This window comes from Larimichthys crocea, chromosome XVIII (genome assembly GCF_000972845.2).
Source record: "Larimichthys crocea isolate SSNF chromosome XVIII, L_crocea_2.0, whole genome shotgun sequence".
NCBI classification, from domain to species: Eukaryota; Metazoa; Chordata; class Actinopteri; family Sciaenidae; genus Larimichthys; species Larimichthys crocea.
Genome location: NC_040028.1, coordinates 13,060,325 through 13,086,293, shown reverse-complemented (window position 1 = coordinate 13,086,293; position 25,969 = coordinate 13,060,325). Strand labels below are relative to the sequence as shown.

At 41.3% G+C, this 25,969-nt stretch overlaps 1 protein-coding gene across 1 annotated transcript; it reads right to left on the bottom strand.

Annotated features, from left to right (window-relative positions):
• Nucleotides 1–21,893: 21,893 nt before the first annotated feature.
• Nucleotides 21,894–22,744, bottom strand: LOC109136593 (gamma-crystallin M2). The gene is made up of 3 exons (XM_010754987.3): nucleotides 22,689–22,744; nucleotides 22,336–22,578; nucleotides 21,894–22,222 (listed from the first exon to the last, which is right to left on the bottom strand). Exons 1-3 carry the CDS (start codon nucleotides 22,719–22,721, stop codon nucleotides 21,944–21,946), a joined length of 555 nt encoding a protein of 184 aa, XP_010753289.1. The 5' UTR covers nucleotides 22,722–22,744; the 3' UTR covers nucleotides 21,894–21,943.
• Between the last annotated feature and the right edge of the window lie 3,225 nt (nucleotides 22,745–25,969).

Below are 25,969 nucleotides of genomic sequence, written 5' to 3'. Positions count from 1 at the left end.
ATTACGTCTAGAATAAAAAAAAAACAGAGAGAAGCCAGGAGACTTGAACTGGAGACTGAAATTAGCAGGTTGGAAAAAGAACACAAAATATCAAGAAAAAGGAGCACTTTAGAATTATTAAAACAGGAGAGACAAAAATTAGATGATTTACTCACATATAAAGCTGAGGGAATGCTCAGATTTGTGAAAAGAAAATATAATGAAATGGGGAATAAGGCAAGTAGACTACTGGCCTTTCAGTTATGTAAAGCTCAATTGAACCGTGTGGTACCTAAACGTAAACACCCTGACACAAATAGAATTACTCTCCCACCCTGTAGGAGCCATATATTCTGTTGTATTTATTTTGTATTTTATCCCTCCTCAACGCTAGGAGGTGGTATGGTATAGGCCGAGGCCAACCATATGTTATTTAGTGCAGATCATCAGCCACAGGTGCATCTAATTTGTGGGCAAAAATTTTTTGAGTGTGGACTTGGAGGATGTAGGTGGTTTTTGTTTAAAATTACACTTTTTGTTTGTAAATGTGACGCCACAATTGTGAAGTCACAATTTTGATGGTGTATTTTGTTTTGGTAATAGCATTAAGATGCTTCTAACCTGTCTACAATAGGCAGCGCACTGATTTCTGTTGTGGGAAATTTAAATGTTAAACCCATCGGTAGCCAGCAGGGGGCAGCGGGGCACTTTATGTCAGGGGTTTACAACAGTCGCTTTACGACTTTTGGGACATCACGGACGGTTTCCCTCATTCTGCTGAGCGAGGCTTAAACGAGCGGAAGCAAGGTTGTGAGGTTTGTGAAGCTGTAATTTACTGGTGTTTACTTTATGAACGTGTCGAGTAATATTTGAGTTGTCTGTAAAAAGAACGGTAACAAAATGTGTGTATAAGGTGAAGAATAAATGTTACTAGCATGCTGCGATTAGCACAACATGGCGCCGCACACTTTCTTCCCGCGGTGCGTCATTCAGGGGTTTATTTGGTGCTTCTGTACATTTGGTTTGATGTATAAATATTCTGAAAACATTGCATGATATATTAAATATGTAAACATTGTTAAAATCTGTTAAAAAAAGCTTTATTTACATCTAAAAACAGTAAAGCTGTAAGAGCCTGCGCAGAAACCATTTCATTACTAGGAGTAGCCGGTTAAAAGCTATTGAATGCTCATACAAAGAAACCTGGGACTAGGACAGGAATGGTGATTTTATTTAAGATATAACCTGGAAGAGTATAAACATTGTAATTGTTTTATTAAGGTTTTGTGATTTAATGCACAAATTGTAACTCAGTAAGAACACTGAAGACAAGACACCAGGTGATTATGAGTTTTGGTTTTGATCGCTGGTTTGTGAATGGATTATAGAGAGAATGTTTTATTGTTTTAATGGCAAACTGTGAATAAATTGATTCTGTTGAGCGAGGCTGAAACAAGCGGAAGCAAGGTTGCCCTGTCTCACTCATTTTTCCTGTTTACAGAATATATATCTGTTTACTCTGTACCAGCCGGTACCTGTAACATAAAGCTCATGGAAAATAGCAAAGTGCGCAATAAATGGAATTTCAGTTAACGTCAGCAAAGATTCGGCATCGGTTTCTCCGGTTCACACGTCTAACTATCAACAAATTAGCACCAGTAGTGACTGAAAATGGGACTTAGCCACTACAATTAGGTCAAAAACTTCTTCATTTTGGACCATTGGGACACATCGGATAATTCATTGGGAATCAATGAGATTCGCCGTTGGATAAATGCGTTACGGCGGTTACACCTGGACTGCATCGATCACCTGCTGGAGGTTTACCGGAGCTACTGTGGTGCCACCGGGACATCAGCGTCAGCTATCGGGACATCGGACCACCTTCGCCAGCCAACGTTTGGGGTATGTGCAGCGCTGAAACAAATGAATGGCTATTGTAAATATGTGCGCACACAAATTTTGGCGTAAATCCAATGCATTGGTCGCGACCGTCTTAGACTAACCGTGCACGTTAAGACGTACTGTAAACTAATGCTCCATGTGTTTATTTACCACTGACATCATCAAATGGAAGAGGAAATTGTGCAACCTTGTGGCTCACTTATTAAAGATAAACTGTCAGTGAACGAGACTGAACTTGATGCAAAAGAGCGAGAAACGGATGCTGTGAAAAAGCGCATTAGACATTTTACACCCAAAGCATTTATGGAAAAGGTAGACAATTTACAAAAAGAAAGAAAAACTAAACTGAATAAATTGTCTACATTAAAAGAAACAATTATTAACTTGATGTGTGATAAAACTTGTGTAAATGAGGTGAAATGTACATTTTGCAAGTATGAGGTTGTGTGTGATGAAGCAAAACAAGCACATGTGACTTTATTGGGATTATTACCTGAAGATGAAGCAACAAAACATGAAACATGGTATAAAGCAAAAATGTTGAATGTGAATGATTTTATTGCTGATGTGAGTAAGTGGTTGTCTAAAACTCAAAGTTGCTCTGCTGACGAGGCCGGTGGCAATGATAAAGGGGAGATTTGTGTTGAGCCTCACGACAGCATTTCAAATGTCGAATCAAACACCTTCTGTTCTAGTCATGGCCAGCATTTCCTGTGGATTTCAGTGTCACCCCCGATGAGCCAGAGGTTAAACGGAACCTCATGGTACCCACACCCAAAAGAAGTAGCAAAGGCGTTTGCCGCATACTATAAAAAATTATATGAAGGTCAAGAATTAATAGGGAAGTAGGAGAAAACAACAAGACTCCTGGACTTGACCCAGCTGAACAGATTATCACAGGATGAGGCAGAGATGCTATCTTCTCCCATAACAGTACAGGAAATAATAGATAGTATTAGTAAATAAAGAATAGTACACCCCCGGGTGTCGATGGATACCTAGGGGAATATTATAAAGTTTTTGCTCAAGAGCTGGGCCCAATTTTATGTCGGGTATATAATTATGCACTGGATGAAAGGGACCCCTCCCAAAAACCTGGTCAGAGGCAATTGTCACAGTTATTCACAAAGAGGGAAAGGACCCCACTCAGTGTACAGGTTACCAGCCGATAAGTTTGCTTTGCCAGGATTTAAAAATCCTGACCTCGATCTTGGCAAATAGAATACAAAAACATATCCGGAAATTAGTTATCTCTGATCAAACGGGGTTTATAACCGGACGGCACAGACAAGCTCTTAATCTACAATCTATAGCTTCTGGTGGAAAGACTCCATTAATGCTTCTTAGCTTAGATGTTGAGAAAGCATTTGATAGACTGGACTGGACATTTTTGGAGCAAACAATGGCTCATATGGGCTTTAACAAAACCTTTTTGAGTTGGATTAAAGTGTTTTATATGAATCCGCGTTCAAGATTTAGAGTTAACGGCCAATGCTCTGGTTTCTTCGATCTGGGAGGGGGACAAGGCAGGAGGACGCGCTCTCACCAGCCCTGTTCGCTCTTAGCATTGAGCCTCTTGCAGAATTGATTAGAAGACAGCATATTATTCACTCTCTTACAAACTCTAAACGAATATGGTCTAGTATCCGGTTATAAAGTTAATCAGAGTAAATAAGAAGCGATGATGGTGTCTGGGACATGGCCTACCCAGCTTGATGATATAGTGTCTTTTCGAAGATCTAAAAAGGGTTTTAGATACTTAGGGGTCACACTCACTCCCCAGGTAACGCAACTATACCAGGCGAATTATAAAAAAAATATTTGGAATATTTAGAAATGAAATTGCAAGATGGGATGTGCTACCATTGTTCCTTTTGGGTAGAGTAGAAGCTGTCGCTCCCAGTCGGGATCCCAAAATCAGCTTTCAATATGCTGGACAAGCTTATATCTAAATTTATATGGCAAAAAAAGAGACCAAGATTGAGACGTAAAACACTAATTCTTGGAAAGGACAGGGGTGGACTCCCCAATTTAAAATACTATTTTTGGGCAGCACAACTAACAGCAGTGGTAGCTTGGTCTAACAATGACATAGAATCAGGATGGGTGAACATAGAGCAGAATATATTACCAGCAATACCTTTATCCACTTTAGTGTTTCTGAACAAGCAGTCCCAGAAGAAATTTTAAATAAAAAATGTATGGGTGAAACATACTTTAAAAGTATGGTCAACAGTCCAAAAGAGAATTAGAGGGACAGCTGCCCTCTCAAGGGCTATGCAAATTGCTGGAAATCTGGATTTCCCCCCTCAACAACAGATATCACATTTAAGAGATGGGCAGGCAGAGGCCTGAGGGTTATTGACCAGTTGTTCTGTAACACTGGTGTACAGTCATTCTTGTATCTCCAAAACAATTCCTTCTACCCCAAAGTGATATGTTCCAGTATTTTCAGATAAGGAACTACATCACAAACCATACAGATTCGAATATAATTAAAAATGCTCCAACAAACATAGAAACTTATTTTATTAATATAATTAAACATTGATTACCGAAAAAAAACATGTTTCCCATATATATAGAAATCTGTTATTAGATATACCAGACAATACTTTTTATATCAAAAACAAATGGGAGCTAGGGTTAAATATTATAAGGATGGGGACTGGGAGGTGTATGGAATGGAGGCTTTAACCGCTTAATTACAATTAAGGTCTGATGTTTTCATGAGGAGGTGGCTACCTATAACAAGATACTAACTGAGGGGGATCCCACAGTATGCTGGAATGTCGTAACTGTCTAGATATTTACTTATTATTATTCACCCACTTGTAATACTCAACTTTCTGGGCCTCAGTGTCTTTTTTTTTTTTTTGTTTTGTTTTGTCTCCTGTCTTTAGCACTGTCATACATAATTTGTGATGTTGTCAAGGAATGTTTGTGTTGTGTTCTTCAGTAATAAAAAATAAAGTTCAAATCAAGTTCAGTATCTTGAGTAAGAAATCAAGATACAAGAAATGTATTGTCATATGCACAGTTAAAAACGGTTTATACAGTAATGATATTTTTACCTTGCCTGACTCCCTTTACACAACTATAAGAACAACAATAAGAAAAATACACAACACAATAATGAGTGTGAGGGAACGTAGTGTGTGGATTGTTCAAGAGTTTGATGGCCTGTGGGTAAAAAGTGTTTGAGAGACTTTTAGTCCAAGATTTTCTCACCTCTGTAGCACCTACCTGATATGTGAACATCTGTGTCACAATAATCATCTCCTTGGTCCTTTATATGTTATTTTCCTGGCACCAGGCAACCAATCCACCTCTCTTCAATGACTGTGGTGTCGTCTGCAAACTTTACATAGCAAGCATAGAAGTCATTGAGCTCATCTGGTAGCCTGCTGTGGCCCCAAAACCTCTGATGTAGTTTGCAATGTGTTGCAGACCTTCCCACATGCTCCAGGGATTAGCAGTGGTGTAGGATCCCTCCAGTATCCCTCCAGCTTCAATCTGTATTGTCTCTTGGCTGGTCTTGATTGATCTACACAGGTCATATCTGACCTTTTTGTAGTCCTCAGTGTCGCCTGAGACAAATGCAGTGGAGTGACACTTAGCATTGACCATGCTTCACAGTTAATCAAGGGTTTGGTATTTAGATAGGTATTGCAGTGATTTGTGGGAATAATGTTATCAGTGCATGTGATACAGCTGCAGCATACTCCTCTGGGTCCACAATAGTGTCCCCTCTCAGAGCAGCAGTTTTAAACGCACTCCATTCTGTACTGTTAAAGCAGTCCTAAAGCACCAGTTCCAAATCTCTGAGTTGGCTTGGTTCAGGCATAGAAGCAAGTCAGAGTCCAATAGGTATGAACTGTGCGGGTAAGATACACAATGACATGAATAAACGAACTAGGTGACGTTAGTGTTGGGAGAGAGACGCAAACACATTAACCACAGTGGCGGCATCTTAAAGGAATCAAATCAAATCAATTTTATTTGTATAGCCCAAAGTCACAAAGTACATTTGCCTCAGAGGGCTTTACAATGTGTACAGGGAGTGACACCCTCTGTCCTTAGACCCTCGGTTCGAGTAAGGAAAAACTTGCCCACATAAAACCTTTAACAGGGAAAAAGTGTGGAAGAAACCTCAGGAAGAGCCACAGAGGAGGGATCCCTCTCCCAGGACGGACAGACGTGCAATAGATGTCATGTGTACAGAACAAATCAACAGAGACATATTTTACAATTACAATGACAAACAAATGACAACAAAATGTCAATGAATCACAATGAATGATAAAATGACCACAGTAGCAGATATGGTAGTAATAATGACAGTAACAATATGTGTAGTGGACATTGTGCAGGATCACAGCAGCAGCTACGATCCACGAGAACCTGCTGGACGACAGAGCACAGAAACTCCGGGGAAGTTTGGTTAGTAACATGCATTAATGAGACATGTATGTCCACAGATGGTAAGAGGGAGGGAGAGGGGGAGAGAGAGAGAGAGAGAGAGAGAGAGAGAGAAAGGGTTTTCGGTAAGGGAGATGTGACTGCATCTTCAACCAATACCGTGCCAGGCATAACCCTGGGGGGAGGGGGAGTCCCCCGGCAGTCTAATCCTATGGCAGCATAACTAAGGGATGACCTGAGCCAGCCCTAACTATAAGCTCTATCAAAAACGAAAGTCTTAAGTCTACTCTTAAAAGTGTTGACCATGTCTGCCTCCCGAACCCAGTATGGTAGTTTGTTCCACAGAAGAGGAGCCTGATAGTTAAAAGCTCTGGCTCCCAATCTACTATGAGCGGAAACACCTGCGATATTCTGAACTGGCTGCTGACGCTCGACACCGCGGCTGGAATGCTGAAGTCCGCCCAGTGGAAGTGGGGTGCAGAGGCTTCATGGGAACATCTACCACAAAACTTCTGAAGGACCTGGGAGTCAGGGGCCAGAGCCAGCGCACAGTCATCAAAGCCGCGTCAGAGGCAGCCGAAAGAAGCAGCCAGTGGCTCTGGCTGAAGAGGAACGACCCTAGCTGGGCCCCCAAGTAGCGCGTGCAAGGAGGTATGCAGTCAGCCTAGGCCTGACTCAGGGAACCGGATGTCCCTGTCATGCACAGTCCCCTGAGGTGTCTGCCACTTCACAACAAGGTCACTCTCGTGGTTAATTGTGCTTGGGACGCAAGCTCAGGACCTATCATCCTGTAGCTGGCCGCCACTGGAGAGGGTGTATAGTTTGAAAGGCCGAAACACCCCATGACCCAGTGGAACACTACTGATGATGCGTACCCAATTCATTCCTCCTTCAAGTCTACCATCCACCATTCACCGACAAGTCCACCAATTGCACGTGCTCGCACAAGATTTTTAACATCCCATTCTGTGTTTTCTGGAATCCGAATTTGGAGACTATAGGAACCACAAGGAACCCAGCATCCTGAGAGCGATATGATGGTGCCTGACCATGAAGAGCTTTGTAAGTAAGGAGAAGAATTTTTAATTCTATTCTAGATTTAATAGGTAGCCAATGCAAGGAAGCCAAAATGGGAGAGATGTGATCTCTGATCTTGGTTCCTGTCAGAACACGTGCAGCAGCATTCAGAGACTTATTAGAGCAGCCTGATAACAAAGAGTTACAATAGTCCAGCCTAGAAGTAACAAATGCATGGACTAGTTTTTCTGCATCCGCTTGAGAGACAATGCGTCTGATTTTAGCGATGTTGCGTAAGTGGAAGAGTGCAGTCCTTGAAATTTGTTTTATGTGGACATTAAAGGACAAATCCTGATCAAAAACAACTCCAAGATTCTTTACAGTGGAGCTGGAGGCCAGGGTGATCCCATCTAAAGCAACCAAGTCTCTAGAAAGAGAGTTTCTGAGGTGTTTGGGTCCAATTACAAGAACTTCAGTTTTGTCTGAATTTAACACCAAAAAATTTTTGGTCATCCAACTTTTTATATCCTTAAGGCATGCTTGGAGTTTAGTTAACTGATTGGTTGCATCAGGCTTGATCGATAAATATAATTGGGTGTTGTCAGCATAACAATGAAAATTGATAGAGTGATTCCTAATAATGTTCCCTAAAGGAAGCATATATAAACTAAATAGAAGTGGTCCTAGTACAGAACCTTGTGGGACTCCATGACAAACTTTGGTATGCATGGAGGATTCATCACTGACGTGGACAAACTGAGATCAATCTAAGAAATACGATTTAAACCAGCTTAGGGCGGTTCCTTTGATGCCAATTTGATGTTCCAGTCTCTGTAAAAGAATTTGATGGTCAGTGGTGTCAAATGCAGCACTAAGATCTAACAGGACAAGTACAGAGATATGTCCTTTGTCTGATGCCATTAGGAGGTCATTTGTAACTTTGACTAATGCGGTCTCTGTGCTATGATGCTCTCTAAATCCTGACTGAAAATCCTCAAATAGACTATTGTTATGGAGAAAGTCACACAGCTGATCAGCTACAGCTTTCTCAAGTATCTTAGACAGAAAGGGAAGGTTTGATATCGGTCTGTAGTTGGCTAAGACCTCTGGGTCTAGAGTGGGCTTTTTAAGAAGAGGTTTAATTACAGCTACCTTAAAGGACTGTGGTACATATCCTGATAATAAAGACAGATTAATCGTATCCAATAAAGAAGGGCTAACTAGAGGTAAAACATCCTTGAGCAGCCTGGTTGGGATGGGGTCTAAGAGACAGGTTGACGGCTTAGCTGCAGAAATGATTAGTTATTTGATGAAGGTCAATGGGAGAAAAACTGTCTAAATACATATCAGGTTTTACAGCTGTTTCCAAACTTGCTGTATCAGAATGCAGATCAATGCCTGTTGAGGGCAAGGGGTGATGGATTTTGTCTCTAATAGCAATAATTTTATCATTAAAGAAGCTCATAAAGTCATTGCTACTTAGACCTAAAGGAATAGATCGTTCTGTAGAGCTGTGATTCTCTGTTAGCCTGGCTACAGTGCTGAAGAGAAATCTGGGGTTGTTCTTATTCTCCTCTATTAATGAAGAGTAGTAGGCTGCTCTATTACTGTCATTATTACTACCATATCTATTACTGTAATCATTTTTATCATTCATTATAATTCATTGTCATTTTATCAGTCATTGTACAATATGTTTGTGTTGATTTGTCCTGTACACGTGACATCCATTGCACGTCTGTCCGTCCTGGGAGAGGGATCCCTCCTCTGTGGCTCTTCCTGAGGTTTCTTCCACATTTTTTCCCTGTTAAAAGGGTTTTTGTGGGCAAGTTTTTCCTCACTCGAACCGAGGGTCTAAGGACAGAGGGTGTCACTCCCTGTACAGATTGTAAAGCCCTCTGAGGCAAATGTACTTTGTGACTTTGGGCTATACAAATAAAATTGATTTGATTTGATTTGCTCTGGCATTAAGGAGAGCCTTACTGTATGTTTTGAGATTATCTTGCCAGACTAGATGAGATTCTTCCAGTTTAGTGGCACGCCATTTGCGTTCAGATTTACGTGAACACCAAAAATTTTGGTCATCCACTTTTTATATCCTTAAGGCATGCTTGGAGTTTAGTTAACTGATTGGTTGCATCAGGCTTGATCGATAGATATAATTGGGTGTCGTCAGCAAACAATGAAAATGAGATAGAGTGATTCCTAATAATGTTCCCAAGGAAGCATATATAAACTAAATAGAAGTGGTCCTAGTACAGAACCTTGTGGGACCCATGACAAACTGGTATGCATGGAGGATTCATCACTGACGTGAACAAACTGAGATCAATCTAAGAAATACGATTTAAACCAGCTTAGGGCGGTTCCTTTGATGCCAATTTGATGTTCCAGTCTCTGTAAAAGAATTTGATGGTCAGTGGTGTCAAATGCAGCACTAAGATCTAAAGACAAGTACAGAGATATGTCCTTTGTCTGATGCCATTAGGAGGTAATTTGTAACTTTGACTAATGCGGTCTCTGTGCTATGATGCTCTCTAAATCCTGACTGAAAATCCCAAATAGACTATTGTTATGGAGAAAGTCACACAGCTGATCAGCTACAGCTTTCTCAAGTATCTTAGACAGAAAGGGAAGTTTGATATCGGCCTGTAGTTGGCTAAGACCTCTGGTTCTAGAGGTGGGCTTTTTAAGAAGAGGTTTAATTACAGCTACCTTAAAGGACTGTGGTACATATCCTGTAATAAAGACAGATTAATCGTATCCAATAAAGAAGGGCTAACAGAGGTAAAACATCCTTGAGCAGCCTGGTTGGGATGGAGTCAAGAGACAGGTTGACGGCTTAGCTGCAGAAATGATTAGTTATTTGATGAGGTCAATGGGAAGAAACTGCTAAATACATATCAGGTTTTACAGCTGTTTCCAAACTTGCTGTACTGAATGCAGATCAAGGCCTGTTGAGGGCAAGGGGTATGGATTTTGTCTCTAATATTATAATTTTATCATGTAAATAAGCTCATAAAGTCATTGCTACTTAGACCTAAAGAATAGATCGTTCTGTAGAGCTTGATTCTCTGTTAGCCTGGCTACAGTGCTGAAGAGAAACCTGGGGTTGTTCTTATTCTCCTCTATAATGAAGAGTAGTAGGCTGCTCTGGCATTACGGAGAGCCTTACTGTATGTTTTGAGATTACTTGCCAGACTAGATGAGATCTTCCAGTTTAGTGGCACGCCATTTGCGTTCAGATTTTACGTGTCTCTGCTTTAATTTACGAGTCTGCTGGCTATACCATGGTGCTAGCCTTTGTTTAATTATCTTCTTTTTCAGAGGTGCAATAGAGTCAGAGTTGTCCGTATGAGCTGTAGTACTATCAACAAGATGATCTATTTGTGAGCAGGCATGGACTGATAATCTGGCATACCGTGCATTTGCCCGGTGGGCCGACATGCTATTTGGGCCGATAAGTCCCGGAATTTTATTTATTTATTTATTTTAAAATATTGGCTGACCGGCCATAACCAGTAGATCACACAGCCCAAACACACTGTTGAACAAACCACCCCGTTCGCTTTGGTCCACCTACAGGCAAAAAAAAAAAAGGCTGCGCAAGACTTTGTTTCCTTACTACCGGCCCTTACACGCGGACTGACAGGGGGCCTGCCCAATCATATCATGAAACACCTCCCCTTTTGGCTTGGTGGCCGGTGTGCAGGTGAAACGTTATCAGTTAGAGATGGAGAGAAAAACGCAAAGGTGGCGCAGAAAAAACTCACGACAAAAAGAAGCTTGCTCTTCAGGCAGATGCTGCAAAGTGTGCCAAAATCACTGATATGTTTGCCACAGCAGGGCCTTCATCAGCTCCCGTCACTGATGACAGTGGTGCCGGTTGCAGTGGCATTCAACAGGAGCATGTTGTTGAACCTGCTTAGAAGCTGGACACTGTCAAAAATGTATGAAATGCAACGAGTAGGAAAAGCCACAACCACTTGATGAATATGATAAAATGTCAATCAAATAATTCTGTCTATTGCCCTATGGCCAATTTGGTTAGTTTAATGCAGGTAAATGAGCTAAAAACGTTCTGAGCATAGTTGTTATTTGACTGTAAGACATTGTAGGCTACACCATCTAAACGAAATAGTCTTTAATGTGAAAAAACTTGTTCACCATTCACCAACAATAACAATAAGTCAGTGGGCAGCATTCTAATTTCTTATTAGACTATTATTGTTTGTGGGGTGAGTACTAGGCTGGCCAATTGGCTAAGTTGCTTTTTTGTCCTGCAAATATAGCAGTTCTTAATGTAGCCTAGGTGGTAGGGACAATGTAGGCTACATAACTGATAGAAAATCTCACTTTTAAAAATGATTAATTTTGTCTTGTTATGTGAAGCACCTGCAGGTGTCTGTACATTCCAGATTCTAGCCTAGGCGTATTTAAAGCCACCACACTCACCAAAAATGTGAGTGAAAAGTGAAGAGTTAGCACTCTCAATTTCTTTGTTCAACTAGTAGTCCTTGGGTAAGCTCCTATTTAGGCCTGGAAAAAAATGGGCTGTTTTATGTAGCTAGGTGGCTAAAGACAATGTAAGTTAGCCTACAATGAAAGAAAATAACACTTTTTAAAATGACATAATTTTGTTCATTGCTAGTGTTATGTCAGTGCAGCTTTTTTGTATGTATGTATTTGTTATTTTGTAGCCTTTGCAACATTTGCCCAGCAGCCCAAAATGGACTTGCGGCCCAGAGACCTGGGAAGTTTGAGTCTCACAGACACAGGGTTAATAACCTTTGACACAGGGAATGGTCCGACAAACGAGGGGCCAACTTACGGGACTCCACCTTAAGCGGTAAATGTTTAGGACAACCACACCCGTTGTCCGGCTGATAGAGTGGTGCACATCTCCTCCTCCTGTCCGCAAACTTTTTGTGGCTCTGGGAAGCTCGGAGGAGGTTCAGACGAGCCCAAGCCCAAATCCGACGGCAACGGCGGACCAAGGCAAGAGCGGAAGGAACAGAGACCTCCCTCTCAAGTGCAGGAAACAAAAACACACTGGAAGGGAGACATGCCCACGGAAGTGCTGGGGAGTGTGTTGTGAGCATACTCCACCCACATGACGTACTTGCTCCAAGATGCAGGATTCTGGGAACCAGGCGGGGCCCCTTCTCCAGCCCTGGTTTAACCGCTCCGTCTGCCCATTGGTTTGAGGATGGTGGCGCGAGGTCAGACTAACTGTGGCACCCATGAGTTGGCAGAATGCCCCCAGAACTGAGCCACAAACTGCGGACCCCGGTCAGACAGGACATTCCTGGGAAATCCAAAAACTCGACAAACATGAGACATTAGCACCTCTGACGTTTCTTTGGCAGAAGGAATGCTAGGTAATGGTATGAACCGAACCATCTTGGAGAAACGGTCAACCACTGTGAGTACAACAGTGTTACCCTCTGAGGGTGGTAACCCGGTCACAAAGTCAAGGGAAATGTCCGACCAGGGCCGCTGAGGCACAGGAAGGGGCTGGAGAAGTCCAGCACTGGGGACGTTCTTGCTCTTGTTCTGCTCACAGGCAGTGTGCAGGTTGCCACATACTCACGGACATCATTCTTCATACCAGGCCACCAAAACCTCTCCCCGACCCGGGTCAGAGTTCTGCGGAAACCAGGATGACAAGAGATCAGAGAAGTGTGAGCCCAAGTAATCACAGGGCCCCACAGCTCGGGGGTGACAGATAATTTGTTGGGTGGTACCTCTGGAGGAACCTGAATCCCTTGGTTGGCCCTGTTGACCCGCTCCTCTATCTCCCAGGTGACACAACCTACCACCAGCGTCTCAGGGATTATTGTCTCTGTCTCCTTGGGAACGCTTTCACCCTTAAATAGTCTGGACAGGGCATCGGGTTTAATGTCTTTGAGCCGGGGCGATATGAGATGGAGAAATTGAATCGGGAGAAGAAAAGGGCCCACCTGGCTTGTCGAGGGTTTAGTCTTTTGGCTGTCCTGGTGTACTCAATGTTCTTGTGGTCCATCCAGACCAGGAAAGGATGCTCAGCCCCCTCCAGCCAATGCCTCCACTCCTCCAAAGCAAGCTTAATGGCCAGCAGTTCACGGTCTCCGACATCATAGTTCCTCTCCGAAGGCGAAAACCTGTGGGACAAAAAGGCACAAGGGTGGAGCTTGTTGTCCTGTTCGGAACGCTGAGAGAGCACCGAGAAGATCAGAATGTCATCTAAATAGACAAAGACAAACTTATTCAAGTACTCACGAAGAACATCATTCACCAGTGCCTGAAACACAGCAGGGGCATTGGTGAGCCCAAAAGGCATTACCAGATACTCATAATGTCCTGTGGGAGTGTTAAAAGCAGTCTTACACTCATCCCCCTCCCTGATGCGGACCAGGTGGTAAGCATTGCGTAAATCCAATTTAGTAAATACCTTGGCCCCCTGAAGGAGTTCAAATCCAGAGGAAATGAGTGGAAGGGGATACCTGTTCTTTACAGTAATGTCGTTGAGTCCACGATAGTAGATGCAGGGTCGGAGGGTCTTGTCCTTCCCCACAAAGAAAAACCCTGCTCCAGCAGGAGACGAAGAAGGACGGATAATCCCGGCCTTAAGAGCAGCCCCAATGTACTCCTCCATGGCTTTACGCTCTGGTCCCGACAGTGAGTACAAGCGGCCACGGGGGGCGAGGTACCAGGAAGTAAGTCTATGGAACAATCATAAGGTCGGTGAGGGGGAAGTGTAGTGGCTTTGGTCTTGTTAAATACCTGCTTAAGGTCCAGGTAGCAGGATGGAACTGAGGACAGATCAGGAAACTCCTCTTCGTCCACCTCCTCGGGCGAGGTGAAAACCCCCTCCAGGCCGGAAATGGGAGGACCTGAAAAACACCGCGTCTTACAGTTGCCCCCCCATGACAGAACCTCGCCAGAGGCCCAGTCTATGTGAGGGTTGTGCAGAGTTAGCCAAGGAAAACCTAACACAAGTGGATGTTGCGGTGCCTCAAAAAGGTGGAAAGTTATCCGTTCGGTGTGAGAGTCGGGAAAAATCAGAGTTACAGGAGAGGTACAGTGGGTAACCAGATACACACATGGCCATCTAGGGCAGTGGCGGGCACGGGGGTGTCTAGAGGAACAGACGAGAGGTAAGTTTTTCTGGCCAGGTCTACATCCATGAGACTAGCATCAGCACCAGAGTCAATGAGAACAGTATGGGGGAGAGACAGAGATTCTGAGGCGAGTGTGACGTGAGAAAGCTGCCGGCAGGATCTGTTCTTACTAGGGGAGGCACATACCAGCACAGATGTTGGACGGGAGGAAGTGCTCCGGCGAATGGGACAATTCTCCAGGAAGTGACCCATCTGGGCGCAGTAGATGCATCGACCCTCGTTGCGTCTTTGTAGGCGTTCTTCGGGAGTAAGCCGAGTGCGTCCAATCTGCATGGGTTCCTCCGTGTCAGTTCTGGGGTTGGTCGTGAGATTGGAGCCGGAATGCGTCTGGGCGAGGACCTCCAAGAAGGGTAGGTGCCTGATGCTGACCTGAAGGGAAGTTCGGTCCGGTCACGTCCCGCAATCTCTTGTCGATCTTGGAAGCTAGGGACACTAGCGCATCAAGCTCAGAAGGCAGGTCAAGAGGAGTCAGAAAGTCCTTTACCTGCTCCGAAAGCCCATTAAAAAAGGCATCCACCAAAGCTGGTTGGTTCCATCCACTCTCTGCTGCTAATGTCCTGAAAGAAATGGCATAGTCCATAACACTCCGCCTGCCTTGACGCATAGAAACCAAGGCCTTCGCGGCCTCTCGACCCGGAGCAACAGTCTGAAAAATCTGTTTAAGAGTCTTTAAAAATAGTGGCAGAGAATTACAGATGGCCGAACGCGCGTTCCATCCGCTGTAGCCCAGGCCTTGGCTCGATCAGACATGAACGAAATCATGTAGGCTATCTTGTTGCGATCAGTGGGAAAGGCTGCTGCATGAAACTCAAAATGTAGCTCGCACTGGGTAATGAACGGCCTGCAGTCACCAGACTCACCAGAAAACCTCTCAGGTCTAGACAGCTGTAAATGAATATTCAGGAGATGCAGCCGCACAGTCGCTGGAGGGTGTTGAAGATTTCCTTGACGCTGGCGACTTCAGCTGGCTTAGCTGGAAGCTAACATAGTAATGCCCTCCTGGCTTGCTTGACTCGGCTACTTCCTTTCAAAGAAGCCATTTGTTCTTCTGCACACGAAGCCACTGGCCCCGAGTCTTCAGTGCTTCGCGGACAGCCTCTGAATCTGCGGGGTCCATGGTCTGGTTAGATTGTACTGGTCAGGTTCAGACAGACAACTGGACCACAGAGCAGATCAGAGACTGACAGGTGTAGTAAGGCGGTTTATTGACAGTCCGGATTCGGTACACAAAAGGCAGTCAGCGGGGCAGAAGTACAAAATCACGAGGCAGGAAGAAAGTCCGAGAACAGGCAAGGGTCAAAAATCCAGAAAACGGAGCAGACAGGCAGAGGTACAGGACGCTAGGCAAAAACGGGTCGAAGAAACAAACAGGGTGGTACACGAGGAATCGATTAGAGAAACGCCAGAGAACTACTCACAAGGAAGAAGACAATAACAAGGACACACAGGGAGAGGCAGGCTTAAATACACATGAGGGGAGGAGCAAACGAGACACAGGTGAAAACAATGGGCAATCACAGGGAGTAAAGACACCAGGACAGAAACACAAAAAGGAAGTGAGGGAAACCAAAATAAAACAGGAAGTCTACCCACAAAACTAAAAGCCTGACAGAAAGGAGGAGCAGAGAAAATCCGAGTTAAGATGCGGAAAAGGGCCGCACAGGGAGTCGGGAGTCGAACCTGCAGCGAGCCTTCGCATAGGAGCGGTTGCTTAGGCTACCGAGCGAAACCCAGATGGCTCCAATGATGGGCCGGTCTCGAGAAAAATGCCAGGGCCGGATTTTGTTCCTAGTCCGACCCTGACTCAGTGTACAATCTCCACCCATACACAAAAAGGGTCCAAGACACTGTATGGTTAGCTTGATATAGTTTTCAGGTCATTTAATGAAGGTAAAACACAGTGAATGGCCGTGCGTTATGGCACTGCTCTCTGACGCGGCACTTCTCCGGGACTGGAGAAGCTGCTGCGGCTACAGGGATTTCATGAACTGAAAGAGAAGCTCTTCATAAATTGTTTAGATACAATAAGCATCACCCACATTCATAGACCAATGCAGGCTGAATATTTAGTTTAGTATTAAACGTATTTTATGATCCCCGACACATTGTCAGCTTGGGCAAGCTACTCACACAGCGGACTGCGGACAGACAGACAAATGCATAATGAGATTATGGCGAAACTTTATGCCTGTTGTAGGCCTGCCACGGTAAAAATTTAGCTTTTTCGGGAGGATTTCGGCACGCATTCGCAATGTATTTATCATGTCCTCATGCTAATATCGCTGCAACTAGATTGCGGGCGGCCTGACTCATTGTCTCGCTTTTACAGACTGTTACACAAGATGGCTGCAGGCACTGCCGTGAAGTCTGGCGTCAGTGAAGTTTCTTTATATATATTCAAGGTTTCATTCAATATATTCAGAGTTTCATTCAATATATTCAAGGTTCACTCCATATATTCAAAGTTTCATTCCATATATTCAGACTTCATTCAATATATTCAAGGTTTCATTCAATATATTCAGACTTCATTCAATATATTCAAGGTTCACTCCATATATTCAAGTTTCATTCCATATATTCAACTTCATTCAATATATTCAAGGTTCACTCCATATATTCAAAGTTTCATTCCAATATTCAAGGTCATTCAATATTTCAAAGTTTCATTCAATATTTCAGACTTCATCAATATATTCAAAGGTTTAATTCCTGAACGGCATGCCATAATATATATATATATATATATATATATATATATATATATATTATATATATATTATATATATATATATATATATTTTTTTTTTTTTTTTTTTTTTTTTTAAACTCACCCCACAGATCTGATCCATCATTTCTCATCACTATTCTCTTACTGTGATTGAGTAGTGCAGTGTATTTTTAAAGTGTTAATAAATGACAAGTTTGAAAGTATTTAATGTGTCCACTCTCACTGATTCCTGTTAAGTCATTGCATGGCTCAAGGTATGTTGTTTTAAAGACTTGCACAGTTGCACCGAAAAGACTGAAAAGGTGTGTTATCAAATGTTGTGGGCCAGTCTGGTCCAAAATGCCAGGGCTGATTTTTTTGTCCCAGTCCGCCCCTGTTTGTGAGGGGCTAAAGGAAGCAGACAAGTCCTCTGTTACAGTTAGACATGGCATTGAATTCAATGCTGAAGGAATCACTTCCTTAAATTTGTCTACAGCACTATCAGATAAACATCTGCTGTAGGAGTTTCTGCACAAAGGCTTATAGTCCGGTAATATGAACTCAAAGGTTATTAAAAAATGATCAGACAGAAGAGGATTCTGTGGGAAGACTATTAGATGATCAATTTCAATGCCATATGAAAGAACAAGATCAAGAGTGTGGTTCAGACAATGAGTCGGTTTATTTACATTCTGACAGAAGCCTATTGAATGTAATAACGGGATTAACGCTATTATTATGGTTGTCCACATGAATGTTAAAATCACCTACAATAATTACTTTATATGTTTTAAGAATCAAGCCTGATGCAAATTCTGCAAATTCAGATAAAAATTCAGAATAAGGACCTGGAGCTCGATATACTGTAACAAATAAAAATGGCTGTGATGTTTTCCAGGTTGGGTGAGTGAGGCTAAGAACAAGGCTTTCAAATGAATTATAATTTAGTTTAGGTTTAGGATTTATTAATAGACTTGAGTCAAATATGGCACCAACTCAACCACCTCGACCAGTACTTCGAGGAATATTACAGGAGTATTACAATGACTGGGAGGAGTGGATTCATTTAAGCTAACATATTAATCCACCTGCAGCCAGGTTTCAGTGAGACAGAACAAATCAATATCATAATCAGATATTAATTCATTGACTAAGACAGCTTTAGAGGACAAAGACCTGATATTCAGGAGTCCACATTTAATTCTCTTTTTTTGGATTGTTGGAGATGTTGATTTAATTTTTATTAAGTTTTTATGATAAACTCCTCTTCTGTTTGTTTTATTTTTAAATAATGTAGGTGGACAGGGGACAGGCACAGTCTCTATACTAAAGGACTGGGTGGGCAGCTGCTCTAATGGAGGCGCAGAGAAACATGTAAGACTGCAGCTCTGCTTCCTGGTCTCAACTCTGGGTTGTCGACATGGTTTTGGTCAGCTAATAAACTTGGCCATATTTCTAGATAGCTATATCCCTTGAAATACGTCTGCTTCCTTCTATCATATAATTTTCTCCATTGTCATTAATAAATGAACACACTTAATACATACACAGTCTCTTAGTCATGGAATTACAACAACATAAACACATTATGCTTTATTTGTTCTAATGAAGATTCTCCCCGTCCAAATTTAGCCTTTCTTTGTTATTTTTAAAGGGTTACAGGAAATATTACAACTTATTTTTTTGTGTTCCTCATATTTATTATTTTAATGAGTGAATCAATATTTAATCCTGTTTTTGCATTGGTTGTAGTTGTTTGTATACAGAATATTATTTTTATTGCTATTACACGTTTTGTAGGGTGGCAATAGTACTCTATTAGTTCTTTTTTTTTATAAACTCACATAACAACACAGCCATTTTAATTATTACACTGTACCTCTAGTTACCTCTCGTTAGCACTTCATTGGATATGACTAATCTTTGTATTCTGTCTATATTATCATATTATCATCATCGTATCTTTTCTTAAAAAGCCCACTCATGTTCCAGAGGCTTTAGCCAATTACAGACCTATATCAAACCTTCCCTTTCTCTCTAAGATACTTGAGAAAGCTGTGTTAACCTTTCTGGGGTGAAATATGTGCCAACTGATTTTGAATCACTTATATTTGAATTTGAATTGCTTCACTTGAATAATTGCATTAAAAAACTGAATTTGAATAACATAATTTGAATTTGTATCGTTCAATTTGAATCATTGCATTGAAAAACTAAATCTGAATTGTAATTTGGAATTGAATTTATTAGTTTGGAACTGAACATTCAGTTTTCACTATTCAAATTCAATTTTCAATGACAAAAAATATGGTTAGTTGAGGCAGAGCAATTGAGCACAGATACACAGGACGCCTCTTTGGCCAATCAGCACCTACGTTTCTAAGCACGTAACATAGTGGTTATTTGTTGTCACCCACCATGAAACGGAAGAACTGCTTTATGGCGTTATATTTGAGTATAGTGTTGCCACCCGTTCCGTTTTTCCCAGAATTGTTCTCCTTTTTCATCAGCTGTCCCGAGGGGAAAAAATCTCTCCCGGGACACAATTTGTCCTGTTTTTTCAGGGGAAATGTAAAAACTTTATTTGATTTCCTTCGTTTTGTAGTCCAGAAAGGTTCCCATGCTTCTGTAGCTATTTAACCGTCTGGGGACGGAGAGGGCAGACCCGCCTAATCCACCTTGTAAATTTTACATATCTGTGAATATCTCTAAAACGGTTTATGATAGAGAGATGTGATTTGCACTGTTTTCCTGAGATTCTGACACTGAAGACGGAGATATACGGTTTGTGTCTGTCCGACATTTCCTTGTTCTTCTATGCCACCGCATAAAAGACCAATTGAAAAATAGATGTTCGGCAGACTGAAAGCACAGTCAATGAATGGACAAACATTACTAGGCGGAATATTTTCATCAGCCCCTCACATGGGTGCTTTTTCAGTTTTCTGCTGATTACAGCTTCCAGAAATGTGTATCATGTGGGTTGTTTTGAATGTATTGAAGTTTGTCAAAATGTATTTATTCATTCAGATTCATTTTATTTAGTCAGTAAATTATTTTTCTGGTTTTTATTTTCATTTTATGCAAGGCTTCTTTATGTTTTTTATTTAGACGGGTGGCAGTTTCCATAGCAACTGCAAGCGTCAGCTCAACCCATTCTCATATTCAGCGCAGCTCCAACTATCACATTGGTAAGATTCATTTCAATTAAATCAAAAATGTATAATCAGTTTCACAAGTTGTTTTGTCACATTTTGTAATGGCAGTTGAAATCTGCGTGTGTGACACGAAACAATTTACTCATGCAGATGTGTTTACGCTCGCACGACTTATGACTCAAATAGGGTTACCACCTTGGATTTGTGAAAAAAAGGGACCAAATGTTGCGCCGGGCCATTATTACTAGTTCAGACTGACCAATGAACATGAAATCCAGACATAGGAGACAGATACAAAGTTATGTTAATACATTTATTCATTCAGGGGTCACACACACAGTCTGAACTCTGAGTTGATGAGTTTAACCCTCTGGGGACTAAGCCATTTTAAGCTTGTTTTTACTACATTTGGGTCGTATAAACAATACTTAATGTACCATGTGTTTGGTATCTATAGATTCAGGAGAACATAGGTATTCATGTAATGTGCTTATACAGTAGGGGAAGCATGAGTGAAAAATCTACAATACACTAAAGAATAAAAAGAAAAAGGAAAACTAGATTTGTAATTTTTTACTCAAAATCACACCTCAAACGGTACTACTGAAGAATTTTTGAATGAAAATATGATTTTTCAACCAATATGTGAAGAACAATAAAATAATGCCCTTTCAATAAAAAAGGTCCCGTGTGTTTTTGCCTCATTTTCCTCAGGCATGCCACTTAGTAAAGCAAAGACCCTCCAGGAAAGTTGAGGGGAACCTGTCATTCAATAGAAATAGTATTTATGGAGTTATTCTGTCACTCTGCAGTCACTCTGGGTCCTCTGTCACTCTGCTCTGTGTGCTCCCTTCCCCCTGCACTCTGTTCTACACCCACAGCTCTCTCTCTCTGTTGTCCCTCCCCCACAAGACCCCAGAGTCCTTTGATTGGCTAGAATGCGTCATAGATACATCCACTGATTGGTTAAAAAAAGAAAATATCCCTTCAGTAACTTTTGTCCATTCGTTGACTGCGCTTTAAGTCTGCCGAACATCCATTTTTCTTTTTTCTTTTTGGTCTTTTACGCTGTGACATAGAACAACAAGGAAGTGTCTTTTAAAGTATCTTTTAAAAAAGGGCAGACTAGATCTGATCTATATGAATATGAGGGCAAGAGGTGGGGTACACCCTGGACAGGTCACCAAACGGGCAATTTAGAGTCTCTGGGCTGTGGAGTACCCAGAGAACATGCAAAGAAAGACCCCAGCTGAGGTTCAAACCAGTAACTGTCTTGCTGTGAGACTAGGAGGTTACTGACCATGGCACCATTGCCCCACCTGTGTTTGAACAAATTAATTTGTTTTGTAATATTAATTTACTTTTACTGATATCATTACCATATGATCTGCATGGATCAACACCATCTTAAGGGTGTTTTTTAAAATTTTATTTATGTATCTATTCTCACCTGTAAATCTTCTCAATATTTCTCACTTTATGTGTCTACCTCCATTCTCAAAAATCAAATATTGAATTGAATTGATAAAAGTCAAAAGGTAGTGCAGTAATTACTTTATTTGGTGGTATTTCATAGAGTCTGAGAACATTTAATACCAAGAGTCCATGACACGCCTCATGCTCATGAACCTGGAGCCGCTCCAGCCCATGTTCATGAAGTTCCTGTACTCTCCAGGCCTGAAGTACATCATCCTGCCTCTATAGTGGGGCTGCTCGTACATCAGCCAGTGGCCGTCCATCACGTTGCAGGACATGCAGTTGTTCATACGGTAACGGTCCATGATGTTGTCACAGTCGTCCATCATCTCATACATCTGACCACCGAAGTTCTCCCTCTCGTAGATCCTCATCCTGTACTGGCCTCTGTACTGTTTATTTGGAGAAAACAAAAACAAATTAATATCATTATATCATGTTTTGTAGTGGTTGACAAGGAAGAAAACTATAAATATATGGTATATGGATATTGTTTTATGCCTACCATGGGGACCATACGGCAAGACCTGATGCAGTCAGACCATCCCCACATGTTCATGTAGTCAGCATAGTCGCCCCTCCTCATGAAGTACTGGTGGCCCATATAGTTGGGACGGTTGTAGACCATGAAGCAGCCACTCTCCACCCTGCAGGAGTGGCATCTGCTCAGGTAGGAGGAAAAGTCAGAGCAGTCGCTCATGCACTCCCAGGAGCGACCCTGGAAGTTCCTGTCCTCGTAGAAGATGACCTGAAAAAGAGATAATTGTAATGATTGGAAAACTAAACGTGAGATAAATAAGGTCAACTAATTTTGTAAAGAATAAATAATGCTTATTACAAAAATATTTTTTAAATTACCTTGCCCCTCATGTTCATGTCGGTGTTGCTCATGGCTACAGATGTGCTGTTGCTCTTGTTCCTGAACTGCATGCCTACCTGGTTTAACTCTTTCCTTTTATACCTGACCAAACGCAAAGAATCAGTCCACCCCCCACACAGAACACCTTACTTGGCAAATATCTATTGAAGCCTATAGAATGCAGAGGTTATGACCATTTCCAGTCTTTAGAAAGGTCTCCTCTGTCATTATAGAAAGCATTCCCAACAATGCTCACAACATATGAATAGGCTGGCTCATGTGACCTGTTAAAAGTATTTGTATGACCTGTATAGGGCATGTTTCTGTGGTTATTTGATTTAATGGTGTAAAACATTTTCCAATCACAAAATACAATATATAGTACCTTTCTGTTCTTATTGAAAAGATTGGATTGTTATATTATTTAATGAAATTTAAATTACAGCATATCCCTCTGGCTGCTAGAGCAAATAAAAAAATTAATGAGATAATCACAAAAGACATCATATGAAATAACACCTGGAACAACAACATGGAATTATGTGACAAACACATTTCTTTTGCTTTAATGACAGTTTTGCTCACTCTTGACATTCAATAAGCTTCATGAGTTAAAAGTTAATTATTGGGATTTCTTGCCTTCTTAATGTGTTTGATCATCATTTGAATTCTTCAGAGGTACTGTAGGCATACAATAACTAGCTCCATTCAACTGTTGTAGTCAAGTCCATATTATGACAAGAACTGCTCAACTAAGTGAAGCAAATCAACAGTCCAAGACATGATGGTCGGTCAAGGGCAGATACAAAAACTATCAAACACCTGGATGAAACTGTCTCTCAGCAATGGGATCTCAGATTAGAGCCTACATAAATGCTTCACAGGGTTCAAGTAGCAGACACGTCTCTACATGAACTGTTGAAACTGTGTGAATCAGGTCTTCATTGTTGAATTTCTGCATAGAAACCACTACTGAGGGAGAACAACAACAAGAAGAAGACTTAGACTTAGAGACTTAGACTGCACTTTATTGATCCCTTTGGGATGACTCTCTCAAGGAAATTGAATTTTCAGTAGCATACAGACACTTGTATACAAAATAACGGAGGTATGAAAAAAAAATGAAACTGCTTGGACTAAGAAACACAAGGAATGGATGTTATACTCGTGAAAATATGAACTTTGATCTGTTGAGATTTTTGATGTTTTTTGAAATGCAGAGGTTAAAGGAAAGTAGCTCTGTGTGGTTTGCACCATGAAGTATGATGACACTGTTGCCGATTTAGTCAAAATTCAAGGGACACTTCACAGCATGGCTACCATAGCACTCTGCAGTGACACGCCATCCCATCCCGTTTGTACTCGTCTGTGCTTGTTTGGGAGCGTCATTTGGTGAACCATTATACATTGTTTGCTTTATGTAATACAGGACAGTCTATGTCAAATCAAATCAAATCAAATCAAATTTTATTTGTATAGCCCAAAGTCACAAAGTACATTTGCCTCAGAGGGCTTTACAATCTGTACAGGGAGTGACACCCTCTGTCCTTAGACCCTCGGTTCGAGTGAGGAAAAACTTGCCCACAAAAAACCTTTAACAGGGAAAAAGGTGGAAGAAACCTCAGGAAGAGCCACAGAGGAGGGATCCCTCTCCCAGGACGGACAGACGTGCAATGGATGTTACGTGTACAGAACAAATCAACACAAACATATACAACACATATACGTACAATTATAATGAATGATAAAATGACAATGTATGTAAGGGCTTTTTGATGTGGTTTGGGATGAGTTGGACCACAGAATGACGGAAAAGCAGCCAACAAGTGCTCAGTATACTGTAAATGGAAACAGAGCTTGCAAATCTCTCATCAAAGCAAAATGTGGCTACTTGAAACACATTTTCCTTTTTTTGCACTTTTTTTTTGTTGACCACATAATATACCTTTTGACAGCAGCCATTCTGACCTGAAATAGTAAATGAATTAATGACACTAAGTTCCACTCAGGTTAAACAGAGTCAGGGTGCTGCTATGGTCCATGTTGACTCACTTGAGGTCTCTGCTGCAATAAGTGAAACAGAACCTTATTTAGTACCACTGGTAACACCTACATTAACCCTACTATTCCATGTCAAAATGGCTGCTGTGTAAAAGGTGTATTCCATGTCCATATCTCAGAATTTTGTCTGCTTCAGTCTTAATCTACAATGTAGACAATATAAAAAATACAGAAAAATCTTTTAATGAGAAGCTGTGTTTGAGTGGTGCTTACGGTGGCCCTGAAGTGCAAAACACAACAGCAAATTCAAAAACACAATAGCAAATCAAATAACACAACAGCAAATCAAATAACACAACAGCAAATTGAATAACACAACAGCAAATCAAATAACACAACAACAAATCAAATAACACAACAGCTAATCGAATAACACAACAGCAAATCAAATAACACAACAGCAAATTGAATAACACAATAGCAAATCGAATAACACAACAGCAAATTGAATAACACAATAGCAAATCGAATAACACATTAGCAAATTCAAAACGGAAAGGGTAGGTACCCTTGGGCGACATGAATTGTTGCAGATTGGACTGGTGGTCCTTTGAACTGGAAAGACATGGCTTACATGTTTTCAAAATATGAGCGCTGTTAGTGACAACGTACCCGCTGCTATTAAAGAATATTTTGATGCATGACATGGATATGACGCGATACTACGGAAGCGCATTGCATTCACTGGATAAAAAAAGTAAATAAATTAGACACTTTATCTCGTAATTATCTCGTCTCGAAATGTTGTTAAAACACAAAACACGCATATTTTCAACCGTAGTAAGACAGACAACGAGCTACCACCTAATGTTCATCACAACGAGTTACAACCTAACGTTCATCACAACGAGCTACAACCTAATCATTCATTCATTCATTCAGTTCATGAAAATGAGCCATCCTCGGAGCCACACCAACATTAGTGTTTACTAGGACTTTTCATAATTTCTGGGAATTTTTATTAGGAATATTAATCAATAACTTCAATATTATACAGTACTGCGGTAACGCTATCTACACTTTAAAATCTAGTGCCTGACTGCATCGGTTTGTACGGTAAAGCGTGTGAGCGCTTCATGGTGCCTTCACATGCACCTCGGAAACTCAGAAATCAAATAATAACTTCTTTTCTAAGATACATATGCAGATTTAGAAAAGTCATTAAATAAACAAATCAAATTGTTTTCTGACAACGCCACCTGATTCTTATTCTACATGT

Coding starts and splice junctions, on each gene's coding strand:
- LOC109136593 (XM_010754987.3), bottom strand. CDS start 22,721: ATGAGCAACACCGACATGAACATGAGGGGCAAG. Junction 22,579..22,688: donor ACATGAACATGAGGGGCAAG/GTAATTTAAAAA, acceptor TCTCTTTTTCAG/GTCATCTTCTACGAGGACAG. Junction 22,223..22,335: donor CTTGCCGTATGGTCCCCATG/GTAGGCATAAAA, acceptor CCAAATAAACAG/TACAGAGGCCAGTACAGGAT.